This window comes from Neltuma alba, unplaced genomic scaffold, assembly GCF_004799145.2.
Source record: "Neltuma alba isolate B1F8T4 unplaced genomic scaffold, ASM479914v2 tig00011438_pilon, whole genome shotgun sequence".
NCBI classification, from domain to species: domain Eukaryota; kingdom Viridiplantae; phylum Streptophyta; class Magnoliopsida; order Fabales; family Fabaceae; genus Neltuma; species Neltuma alba.
Genome location: NW_021636120.1, coordinates 50,369 through 63,566, shown reverse-complemented (window position 1 = coordinate 63,566; position 13,198 = coordinate 50,369). Strand labels below are relative to the sequence as shown.

At 35.6% G+C, this 13,198-nt stretch overlaps 1 protein-coding gene across 1 annotated transcript; it reads right to left on the bottom strand.

The window, feature by feature from the left end:
- Positions 1-278: 278 nt before the first annotated feature.
- LOC114713573 (serine/threonine-protein kinase 4 homolog A) lies at positions 279-9,960 on the bottom strand (the record flags this gene model as incomplete). The annotated part of the gene is given in 14 exon segments (XM_028898244.1): positions 279-408; positions 590-734; positions 875-1,003; positions 2,398-2,479; positions 2,997-3,052; positions 3,836-3,871; positions 4,315-4,359; positions 5,525-5,587; positions 7,212-7,264; positions 7,962-8,052; positions 8,296-8,403; positions 8,574-8,681; positions 8,782-8,870; positions 9,144-9,960. Coding segments are annotated over 14 exon segments (1,937 nt in total), but the record flags the coding sequence as incomplete, so codon positions are not given.
- Between the last annotated feature and the right edge of the window lie 3,238 nt (positions 9,961-13,198).

Sequence of the window (13,198 nt, the reverse complement as noted above, 5' to 3'; positions counted from 1 at the left end):
TAATAAGGCACCATTCAGGAAACTTCAACGAAAAATGAATAGAATGGGGAGGAAGGGGTAAAGACAAAATGGCAAGGTAAAAGATGTAAATATAAGTTCTGCATATCTTAATAAAGGTTAAGAATGATAGCGGCAACTTTCTTGACATGATACACAAACTTTTCACAATATGGCCTGTCTTTCTTTACCATGCATAAAATATCAACCATTTCAACTTCTTTTTCTTTTGTTTTGGGGGAGGGGGATGCCTAGAATATCAGCAATTAAGAGAAAAGTACCGAGAATCAGCCAATCTGCCTCTTGTTCCACTAATTGAGGAAGCAGAGGAATCTGCATTATCTGCTCCCTGTGGCCTGACTGCTGCTGTATCAATCTCATCTCCATGGACTACTACAGTGCCAAAGTTACCTGTTAAAACAATCGGCGATATCACTTAATTCAAACACGTGATGAAATTTGCCAGCAAAACTTGAAATCCACATCCATTTCTGCCTCTCTTGTCGTACTTATGCATCCTTGGAGACATTGGGATATAATCAACTTTCAAAGAATTGCAGTTCATGCTACAACTAAGAGCAAGAAAACAAACCTTCACTCGTTTCCACACTTTCCAACCTATTCAGCGTCCTCAGAGTTCCATCTGAAGAAAGACCACCTGCCCCTTGAACACCAACGTTAAGAGGTCTTGATGGAACAGTGTCCCCATAGTCATCATTCAGTTTTTGCTCGTTACACTGTTTCAGAGCAAGGGCATGAATCACATATAAAATGCCTTTCTTTTTGCATTTTCCCCTCAGAGAAGGAAGATGTAATAAATGAGTTTATGTGCCTGTGCACGAGTATCAGAAAGAGGCTGACAAAACTCTAGTCATACCTGATCTTCTAATGCAGCCGGAGCAACAGTTTGTGCTTGCAAAGCCATCGATTTCCTGATTTGCCTAGCCTTTTCAATTTTTGGCATCATTGCCGTTGATCCAGTTTTCCATTTGTCAAAGAATTTGTGCTAGGACATTGAAAAAACTCGAACTCAATCATAGTGCAACAATCAAACAAATATGCAAACGTGACAGCATAAACCTATTGATTTAAGAATGAATAAAGGCATTCTTTAGAAGTTAGGAACTTCAAATAGCCATCCTTTATATGCAGTTGCCAGCTCATGCCTGCTCAGGCATCAGAGGAAGAAAGTACCAGAGGAGAAAACTTATTTCGTAAGTGAATTTATCAAAGGAAAACTATGTAACTCATGTATATGAGTAGTCTGAAATCACAAGAAAATCATTGCCTTGACTTGCACCAGGGGAAAAGAATTCATTTTGTGGCATAACTTGACAGAAAAGCTTCAGTCAAAGAATTAATTGAAAACATATCATTTATAAGAAACAACTATTAGGTATAATTAGGCAGTTATCTTCTGATAATACTGCCAACTAAAATTGTCAACTGTTTATTAAAGGAGAGGTAAGCTGATATATAATCATAAATAGTGGGATTAGGAGCGGTATTACTAAGTCTATGAGCCACAGGGATTTATTAAACAAAGGCTTACTAAGTCCATAAGGCCTCAAAGGTAGTTTAGGCAATTAGCTTAGGATTAGTTAGTAATGCATTACACGGTTAATTGCACAGGCTGACTCTTATATATAGGACTCGGATAGCCTAATGTTGTTGTTGATGAATGATTCATGAGTAATATTCAGCAGAGTATTTCTCTCTCTCGACTCTGTTCTTTCTCTCTCTCATCTCCAAACTCCTATTCTCTCTCTGTTTCTTTCCCTTCTCCCTAATACTCTTCTACAGCCGTGTATCATAAGTTAAAAAGTGAGAAAGACACCATAAGGACATGACATATGTAGTGAGGATAAAGATGATGGGAGTAAAACTATAAGGATTAAAGGCTAATTCTTTGTATGATCATGAAAAGGAGTGGAAATCATTTTCATTTCATTCATTAAATCCCATTATCAACAACACATTGCCTCATATATACCAAAAATATATTTCACAACTTTACTGAGCACAACAAATTGAAAATTTAAAACTCTAATGCCTGTCAGGCTTTTGTTGGATGAAGCAAGAAACCTCATTGAAGATAAAAGTGGGGTACGAAGGAGGGGCTTAATACATGTTGTCCTCATCAAAACAAGGGGAACAAAAAAGTCATCGACGCAATGAAGCCTCCAATCCCTCTCCACCTTCCATGTTACCTCATCTTCCCTAGAATTCAAAGCTCACACAAGGAATGAACGTCATCTCCTCTTATTTTCCTGTCTAATTCTCCTTTCCTAATTCCTTTTAACTTGCCGGCACAGCTCTGAATAGTTTATGTCATCTAACCAGCAGCCAATTTCATGTAATATTCAGATTTTATATCAGAATCAACATTACTCAGCATACCTTTAACATCTCTGATGCAGTAGGTCGTAAACGAGGTTCCTTAGTAAGGCACTTAGCCACAAAGTCGTGAAAATGTAGAGACCTACAAAAGGAAACCATCAAATTTGTACGTCTTCATAATATTAATTTTAACATAGATGAATCAGACCAAACACAACTGAAAATCAGGAGGTACACTATTTTTTTCGATATGGGTTAAACAGATTTGGTTCCGGGTTAAATGGTCCGGGCCACAAAAAGAACATTTTTATTTGGGTCAATTTTTTAAACCACCAAGAATGGCACAAACATTGATTCCTCCATGGAACGGCAATTAAGGATACTGATAGAATTTCTCGAACCTAGGGAAAAGGACTGATCACGGAAATTCTAATCCAGATTCAAGACTGCTGTTAAGTCAAATTCTCCCATTAAAACAATGCACAAAACCATAAAATTCAAAGCCCACAAAACAAGTGTTTTGTGGGATTAAGGAGACTATCAAACTCAAAATAGCAAGCTAAATTTTCATCAACCAACATGATACCAGGTAACCAACTAACTGCCACTTTAATCTCATGGCTTTATATAGCAACAAAGAGTTGGATTTAAAGACAAACCATTTTTCTTTATCCTCAAGCATTGGTGCCGGTTCAATGGATATCATGAACAAAACCTATAAAAAGGAACGAAGTATCTCAGATACTTCACCAAATACCATAAAAAATGGACATATAAGATAGCTTTCAAGATGACTAATTTGAGCACCACAGAGCTGAAATATTAGTGTAATGATGATTCAATAGCAAACTCAAAGCCATGTTTCTTGCACCATGTATCAAAGGTACAAGGCAGCTAAATTTTTTGCAGTTTAAGTAGGAAAGTAACCATGAAACTAGTACATGAAAAACTTGAATGGTGCCAGTAATAAAAAATAATCATAGCAGAACAGGACAAAAAAAAAGGGCAGGTATAACGATTCTATTGACACTTGACAAGGAAAACCAAATCACAAAAATTGCTTGTACCGTAATTCTAAAGAAAATTTGCTTTTCAAGGAAGCAATTCTTACAAAAGCTCAAGTGTCACATCTAAGGATAATAAACAAACTACTGTTAATAAAATTTACATCAACAACCAACAACAATAGCAACTAGCAAGTACAGGCTTCAGTATTAACCAAGTAGAAGCAATTACATGGATCCTGTAATACATTCTAGCTAACCCTTAATCCGCCAGTTGTTACTCCTATTCACCTCACACTTGCTCTACCTTTTCTTCCTCTCCAATATTTTCCCCAGTTCATAGCTATTACAGTTCAAGGGATGAAATCACCATAACTTCAACAAATTGAAACATATATTATAGTTAAATATCATAAATAAGGGGGGAAAACTGAACAGGGTGCAGCACACGCATATATAAGTAAAAGCGTATATTTCCTCAGTTGAAAACTAACCCTCATTGGATGGACAGCTGATCTTGGAGGAAGGCCCTGAAAATTACAGTAAAAGATTTTATCCAAAGAAGTATAAGTATCATAAAACTCTTCCACCTAGAATAAACATTAAGAATAATAGCTAACATAAAACTGCCAACAAATTAAATGGGCTAATGTCATGCATAACACTATATGGGAAATCATTCAAGCAAACAAAAATATCTTACTTGTTAACGAAGACAAGCGTATGAACTTTCCTCTAAGAAGGAATTTCGGCACAACGGGATGTATAATATGCAAAGATGATATTGGGCACTTGATATTCAGGAACAAAATTTGCTAAAAAGGAAACCTATTATTATGTTTACCTAAGAAGCACTACCCATGATGGACAAATTAAATTGCAAACATCCTATAGAGCAACAAGTAATCCACGTTTGGTTCAAGTAACAGTATGACAGGACTGCCAAAATTAAAAGCACAAGTAATAGGAATACCTCTGCCATTTCAATTGCAGACACACCAAGAGCCCACACGTCTACCTGAATAAACAAATATATAAAATACAGTACTTTGTGGAATGTTTTATATTGTCAATCAGTTTAAAAAAAAAAGAACTTAAAGTCCACCCATCTATAACCACTATTACACTGTAAACGGATATAAGCACGAATTAGAAGATCAGTAATGCTTTAGCCATTGTAATAAAAAAATTAAAGTAACCTCATTTAGAACTTGACTAGATAGATATAACAGGCCAAGTTTATATCATTTCTAAATCAAATTAGTATTCCCAAGTAACAGAAATTTATTAATAAAAAATTCAACGGTTCTAGACTCTAGTGATCCGCCAATGTGATGAATTTAGATCTCCATTTTTCTCGATCAGTCCTATATTTGACTTACTGAAATAGCCGAATACTTATGCATGCGCTGTCAAAAACCTCGATGCTTTCACATCCAATGCAGCATCAAATTTCTTATTTTAACCAGTTCTTGTACCTTTCAAACGCACTATTCTGTACTTTCCCTATATTCCAAACTCTATATCAGCATATTCGTGTTTGCAGATATAACTATATTTTGCATATATTCTAATGGAAAAAATCATCAACTTATAAAAGAGATAGTTTCAAGTTTCAAATAATGACATTCACAAACAGTGATGAATTGTTCTGTATGAAGTTAGCTGTTATTTACAATCACTCGCATAAAAATATTCACTTTCTGCTTCTGATAATCAAATCAAAACCACTGATGCACCTATAATCATTGAAAGTCAGCAGCGTCGAAGTATCTCAGTCTAACTTATTTTATTCACCGATGTCTAGTGTTTATATAGACATAACTGAGGTAACAAACCTGCCTCCTAACTAAAATAATAATCTAGGTTGAATCTATCTATATCCTTGAAAGGATAGAATGAAATAAATTGAAAACAAATCTTACTTAATAAAGATAACTTAAGAGATAAAATATTAATAAACAGAATAATAAATAAACAATAAAACTACCGGAGACTGCATGCTGTTCAACAATAACGCCATGACATCTATTTGTTCATCATCATGTGTTCAAAGGGTTAAAAATGCAAAACTAGTATTTCTTTTTAGAGATCCGTGAGGTAGCAGAGAAAAAGATTCAAGATTATGAAAGAAGAAAAGGAAGATACAGACAAGTGAAGAGGGGAAATTAGACTTGAGGTACCTTTCCGTCATAGCGACTTTCCTGAATAACTTCTGGAGCCATCCAATGAGGCGTTCCAATGAACTATAAACCCAGTAAAAAGAATACTTCAAATCTCCGTTCATGCTAAGAAAATAAATAATAATTAACCGTATGTTATGGGGTGTTTGGGTTCCAACCCAAACCATGGTTTGGGAAAAAATCACCCAAACCACCCTTAAAAAAAACCAAAACCATGGTTTTGGAAAAAGCAAAAAAATTTTACTTTTGGAAAAAAAAAGGAGAGTGTGAGAGCCTATAGGATATGTATCTTGTTGTTTTTTTTTATAAACATATTTTTTTATAAATATTTTTAATCTTATATCTTATAAATATATATACATATTAATTATTTATTAATTATATTATCTTATGTATTATTAATTATGTTAATAAAAAATATATTATTAACAATTTTATTCCTTCAAATTAAAATATATCATAAAATATATTTTTTCTGTAATTATCATATTAACTTGTGCTTTTTAGTAATTTGTACATGTAAAAAGTGCTTCTAGTAACAACTATCCAAACACTCTCACTTCTCAAAATCACTTTTTCACAAAATCCATTCTTCAAAAAATCTATTCTCCAAAAGCTATTCTTCAAACCATGGTTTGGTTATATCCAAACACCCCCTGAAATCACATTGCCTTAACAAAAGCCACACGCCATAATTATTCACAGGGAGCAAATACTATATAACAAGTGCATATCACTTGCAAGCAGCAAATAGTCATGCTGACAAGGAAAAATCAAGGTAAATTACGAAAAGAAATTGTGGCAATCACATCACTATTACGACTAATTGTACAAACAAATCAGAAATACATGACCAAAAGACTGGCTGAATATGTCAGAACCGATAAATCTACCTGTAGCCTCAGCCAATTCCTGTTAATGATATTGCTGGCAGAGATGCCACACATCACGTTAATTTGAATCATCTCAGTTAGTGATAATAAAGAAACGTTCATGAGAATTCACTTAGTAGCTTAAATTCCATGCTTTGATACATCCATTACAATTTCAATTATATACATCAAACACTGTACATACCTATTTTGATTAACATATTTAATATATTTATTGTAATTTTATGGTGTTTTCTGTGCAACCCCATTAAGGGAAAAAGTTCGATAATAGGCATCAACCTGCATTCTACAACCACCCTCTTAATCAAAATTGAGATTCAGCACAGGTTTAGCCAGTACATGGTTTGTAAACACTTCACAGCCAAAGGACATCCACATGATGGCCATTTTTGAGATATTACAGGAGTATTACTGAGCATTCACTCATCAGCATAAGCTTTCTTGAATCCAGAAACCCATCACAATACCATTTGATAAGCATAACAGATAGGAATGAAAATGAAAAGGAAGATGATATAGATGAGACAGACAAAAGAGATGTTGTAAATTATCCCTTGGGTAAAAGAACTAATAAAAACTGTGAAGTAGTCATAACAAAATACAAACTATATATCTCCTTTTGAGTGCTATAGAAAGAGAGTTCATTTCCACCACTCTAACCAAACGGAAGAGTTTAGAGATGCAATATGGCAGTAGCAACACACTCAACTTCAGTATGCAAAATTAAAAAAATAAAATAAAATAAATGCCCATGTGCGTTCTTAACAGAAATAATAGGTTCGCAAATTAAATACCGTGTTTCGCTTTGACATGGTCCTCGTAAGCTGTGCAGCAACACCAAAATCCCCTGCTCACATCGTCAAAGAGCTTTTCTTAAACAGCCAGTTGATTGAAGTCAAAGAATTCTAATGCATTAGATATAGATTTCCATTTCAGTTAACATAGATAGAAAATAGGAGCACAGAAGGAAAGGGGAGAAAAGCACCACAAAGTCCGTGCACTATTTTTCACCCAATTCTTTCTTACAATCTCTTCCAAGATTTCTAATCATTACCACGAATAATTACTAAAGTCTGTGCAGGAGTAAATAATACGCAGGCATGCAACAGTGACTAAGAAAAATTCCATGCCAATCCAGCAAGATCTTTCACTAGTTTCTAGAAGAGTCCAACTAAAGATAATTTTTTCACTGAGGTACTTATATTTTGTTAAGAAAATATTTGCATAGGAGTCACTCACTCACTCATTCACTGATAACACAAGGGCCTCTGCTCGCTAGAGGTATCTTAAAGGAACACTTCAAAAAAAAAATATATATGGCAATTGTTTCTAGCGGCCCATCTCACATTAGAAACAATATTATGGCTCAATATAAATATTCAATAATAATGAATAGCCTAACGTTTAAGCTTATCGAATGTGCAATCTACTAAAGTGCAATAAAACAATAATATCAGCAACAAAATAATAGGATTAAATGAGGATCATTAAATAAGCTCGAGAATTCAGAAGATCTTACACACAATTCACATAGCAAACTTTACCTAGCTTGACATCTCCTTGTTCAGTTAATAAGATATTCCCACCTTTAATGTCCCTATGGACTTTGAAAATGGAGTGCAAATACTCAAGTCCCTACGCAGAGTTAAGGAAATAAACAGCAAAAATGGAATAAGTAGAAAATAAACCAAGAAAACAATTGACACACATAATACACTTGGTGCCCAGAGCCTATGTTTCAGCACTTCGTTTTACAGATCTTAAGCACAGGCATCAAATTCAAATCAAGCATACTTCAGGGTAGCAGAGGTTAAAGGGCAAATCAATAAGCGGTCTATAATTGATAAATGCAAATTCAACCTGCTCAATCTAGAATACCTTCAATGCTTCTCTACAGATGTACGCTATCTGACCCTCATCCAGTGGCTCCTCAGTTACATTCATCAGGTCAGCAACACTACCACCGCCACAGTATTCCATAACTATCTGCCAAAAATATGAAAAGCCCTCATTTAACAAGCATATGCAGGCACACCATTACCCATGAAATTTTAACCTTTAAAGAGCTTCACTCTAGTTCAACAAATGAATGGAAAACTAAGGTTAGAGAGGGGAAATGCTTCTATTTTCCTCCTTTTCGTTTAATGTCTTCTTACCCAAAGATACTCTTCTCCCTGATAGCTTCCAAGGTAGCGGACCACGTTTGGATGATTACATTGCTGCAACATCTCAATTTCACCTCGGATTTCTTCGTATCCCTCCTCCTAAGCACAGGAAGCATTTTTGTTTGTTTACAAAGTTTAAACTCACTCTACTTATATACACGGTTAGAGGAAAAGCAGGGAATAGAAAAGAGAAACTTACCCCTTCAGAGAGGGAAATGACTTTGATAGCGACAAGCTCGGAGGTTTTTAAATCCCTAGCTTTGTAAACAGACCCGTAAGATCCCTTCCCTGACATTTTCCGGGGAAAGACCAATTTTAGGAACAAACAAAAAAATATTACTAAGCGATCAAGAATAGACTTTCTTCCCAGGAAACGCTACAATTAACCTACAATTTCACTTACGATCGCATGAAAGAAATTCAAGAAGGTCATTGTTGAAATGTGCATGGAGAAACAAGAAACAGGATAAATGGAAGTATAAGGACAAGCGAATGTAAAAATTCAAATAGATAAGAGGATGCAGGCAAAGATACTGGGAATGAATTAAAATTGCTACCCACCAAGTTCATTGAGTAATTCGTACTTAGTTGTAGGATCCTCTCTGGTGACGCTTTCCGGAATCGAACTCGATGAAACCTTCGTACCTATTGACTGCCTACCCTCGTCGTTCTGCAAGGACCCACTTCCCCTCCTCTGTTTCCCATAACCCAGCTCACCCGATGCCTGCATACTCGCCACCGCTCTTTCCATTGTCGAGCTAGTAGCAGTTCCACCACCACCAGCACCGCCACTTGTCCTACGCACCACGGTTCCACTGACCGACTCTCTCTCACTGGACCTAGCCGTTTTACGTACGACAAAAGTTGAAAACCCCTCGTCACCGTCATCATCTTCATCATTCTCATCACCCAGTCCCGCCATTGGACCTGCCTGCGTCAAAGGAGACTTCCGAGACTTCCAGGTCGAACCCATGGGCGACGAAGAAGACCGATTTCGCTCCCGAGCTCGATCAGTCTTGACGATCATGGTGCCAAAATCGCCGGCATCGTCGTCAGGATCGTCTTCGTCGTCCAACGGAGCTCCACCGCCGAAGTCCTTTGGCAGGCGCTTGAGAAGAGGAGGGAGGGAGGGGTCGTCGTCATCTTCGTCTTCAGGGCCATTGTCCCTGTAGACCATCGTTGCAAATGGATCGTCCTCGGGTTCCGAGCTTCTGGCATTCTGTCTGCTCCGGCTTTGCTCTCGCTTATCGTAGCTGTTGCCGCCGTTGTCGTCGTCGTCATCGTCGTGCACGACGACGGTGGAATACAGCTCAGACTTGGGTCTGGCTTTCCGGGTTCGGGCAGAGAAAGTGCCCTGATCCATTTCACAGCAATGCACAGCGAATGAAACAGTTGGCCACAGCTGGAGTTCGCACTGAGTTATAACGTACCCGGAGAACCAGACGGGGGATTTTTTTCCTTTTGGACCAGAACTAGAGCGGATTATAATTAGTTAGAATTAGAAAGTAGAATAAAAAAGTATACTTAATAAAATAAATATGAATTTCCATTTGATTAATACAATTTTTTATCTATCAAGTTTCAGGCCTTTTAAGTTTAAAATCATAAATTTTGATTCCTCAAATTTTATTTTATTTAAAATATTGATCTCTGTACTTTGGTAAAAGCTGAAACCATTTTACTTTTTTAGAGACTTAAACTTATAATTTAAAAATTAAAAAACTAGAATCAAAGTTCGTACTAGATTAAGGATCAAAGATTATATATTAACCCTTCTTATTTTCATTTTCAAAGCTGACAGTAATTACTAAAGCGGCGTTGTATTCGCTTTTTGAAGAATATTCGAGAATCCAAGACAACTTTTAAATGTCTCTTATATATGGAAACATACCATAAACATCAAGTGTCTCTTATAATAAGAAACGGAAGGATTAATGTTTAAGAAAAAAATCACAAAAAAAAACTTTAGAAATTAAAAAATTATATATAGAAACCTGCTCATAAAAATTATTTTCAAAACTACTAATATTGTAACAGGTTTTTATTTTCAATTTTTCCATTCCACGGTATTTTTTTTTTTACAGTTTTCTTAATATTTAATACTTAATGCCTTCTTAATAAAAAAAAGTAACCTGATTAGCTAATTTGAGTAGATTAAAGATATTAATTAAATTAATTAATATAATATATTTTTTCTAAAATATCCTAAATATTTTCTTTAATTCCTTTCCTCTTTTCCCCATTTGATTATTATTAGGAGAATATAAATAGATTTAATTTTAAAAAAAATTAATAAATATATAAAATAAGTCTTATTAATTCCTCAATTGGGTACAATTTGATAAGACAGTGTATACATGTGTGTGTGTGTTTTACTTTTACTGTCTTTTTAGGATTCATTTAAATTGGCGATAGAAAAAGTAGTTTATTTTTAATCTGACTTTTAAAAAAATAAAATTAAGTAAAAGTTAAATTGGATAAACTAAATTATGTTTAGATTGGAATTTAGAAAAGTTAGTTTGTAAAAATAAGATTGGTAAAAAGTTGTTTGGATTATTATGATTGAGTAAAAGTAAGTTAGGTTGTAAAATGACTAAAAAGGGTATGAGTTTTAATAAATAATGAAACATGATTAAAAAATAATTTTACATAATACAATAAATTCAAGATGATTTAATATGAAGAAGTGAAATTTAATGAGTGAATTAAATTTTAAAACTTCAGAGAAATCAAAAAAATATTTTAAATATAAAGTGAAATATAAAAAATAGTTAACAGGTGAGAGATCGGGGAAAAAAAAGCAAGTGAATAACATGAGGGAATAATGCCAGAGGGAAGAGAAAAATAAATTCTCTGACACACAATTAAGCTCTTCAATCTTGAAAAATAAGCTCCTCTTACTGGCTTATTCCCACCGCACGGTTAGTGGGGCTTATTTTCAATAAGTCAAAAGCCATCCCCAACATTGCAAAAATTTTCAATCGGGTTTCTCTTAAAATTAAGTCATGTTTGGATGCCGATCCAAACAGGCACTTATTCTTAGCCTTTGCCTTAATCCTCAAGCGATCGTTTCTGTTCTGATATCGTTCTATTATTGTGCCTGTACTCTTTCCAATTGTAAATATATGAATCAATTGAGTGGTTTTCTTTACTTCTATATAACATCTCTATTCGCTCTATTTCCAAAATTTATAATTTTTTTTCTATATCATTCTAGTTAATTGCATGCATTAAAAAGACTTCATTAATGGGAGTGCTGATTGAATTTAACAAATATTTCTTATAAATAACTAATCCAACTAATTTTCTTAATACTTATAATTAGTTGTCTATTAGGCCTAATATTCCATATTAGTTATAATTCATTAATTCTCTCACCTCTAGCCTCTGGGCAAGCTTTTCCCTCTCCTCAATGTTAATGCTTTTTTCTCATCCTTTGTTTATTTTTCTGTGCTGATAGGCTTTTAGAGGTAGTGTGTTTTGCTTCTCTAACAATAAACAAATATGTGACCAATGGGGGGTTGGATCTAGCAGAAAGAACTAGTCTCCCATAACGTGGTGAACCAAGGTTCGAATCCCTGTTAGGAGATGTGCCTATATTTAGTGCCTGACAGTGATACTTATGCTTTAGCCAAAAAAAAAGCAAATATGTGGGATTTTACCAACAAGAGTGTAATGGACTCAAGCCGTGAAATTGGACCAATAGGCCCACAACCAGAGCATATGTCGACCCATATCCGGAAGAGCCAGCGAGTCAGGAAGAAAACGTGGAAACTGAGGGAATTGGAAGGCGACGCGTGAGTATAAAGGACAAAGTTTGTTAGAAGCAGGGTGTGTAGGTGGACGGACTCTCCCTTCTGACATTCTCTCTCTCTCTCCCCTTGAATATTCTGTGATTATTTTCTGTTACGTGCTCTTGCGTGCTGCTATGACAGTTATGAGTGTAATCTGTGAATTCCATCGATGAATGATATATGAATACAGATTCTGGTTTTGAATAGAATATATCGTAGAATATAATTTGCTCTGCAGGTTAACATTACATTTGGTGCTTTCGTTGAGAGACGGAAAATGGCCGAGAACACACGGTTGAAAGAACTGCAAGCGGAGGTGCGGAGAACCAACGAATTTGTTGATGAAGCCAAAGATCGGTTTGATCGCATGGATGAACGATTTGACAAGCTGGAGAACTTGATACAAACGATGGCAAAGAAGATGGACGGGTTGAGTGCTCAAGGCGAACAAGCCTCATCCTCGGTGATGAAGGAGACCTTCCAGTCGAGCTTATCTGGGGGTCAACCCCTTAACCAGATCCCGTATACTGGTAAGACGATGAAGGTTGACTTCCCTCGATTCGACGGGACGAATGCGTTGGATTGGATATTTAAGGCCGAACAATATTTCCGATATTACGAAGCGAGCGACGCGCAAAAGATCCTTATTGCTTCAGTTCATTTCGATGGAGATGTGCTGTCATGGTTCCAAATGCTGGAGAAGGCAGGGCGGATCCCAAACTGGTTCTCCTTGACTCATGCGATTGAAATGCAGTATGGGCCCTCTAAGTTCGACTGTGCTAGAGCACAACTTTTTAAACTCACCCAGCAAGGAGTGGGAGG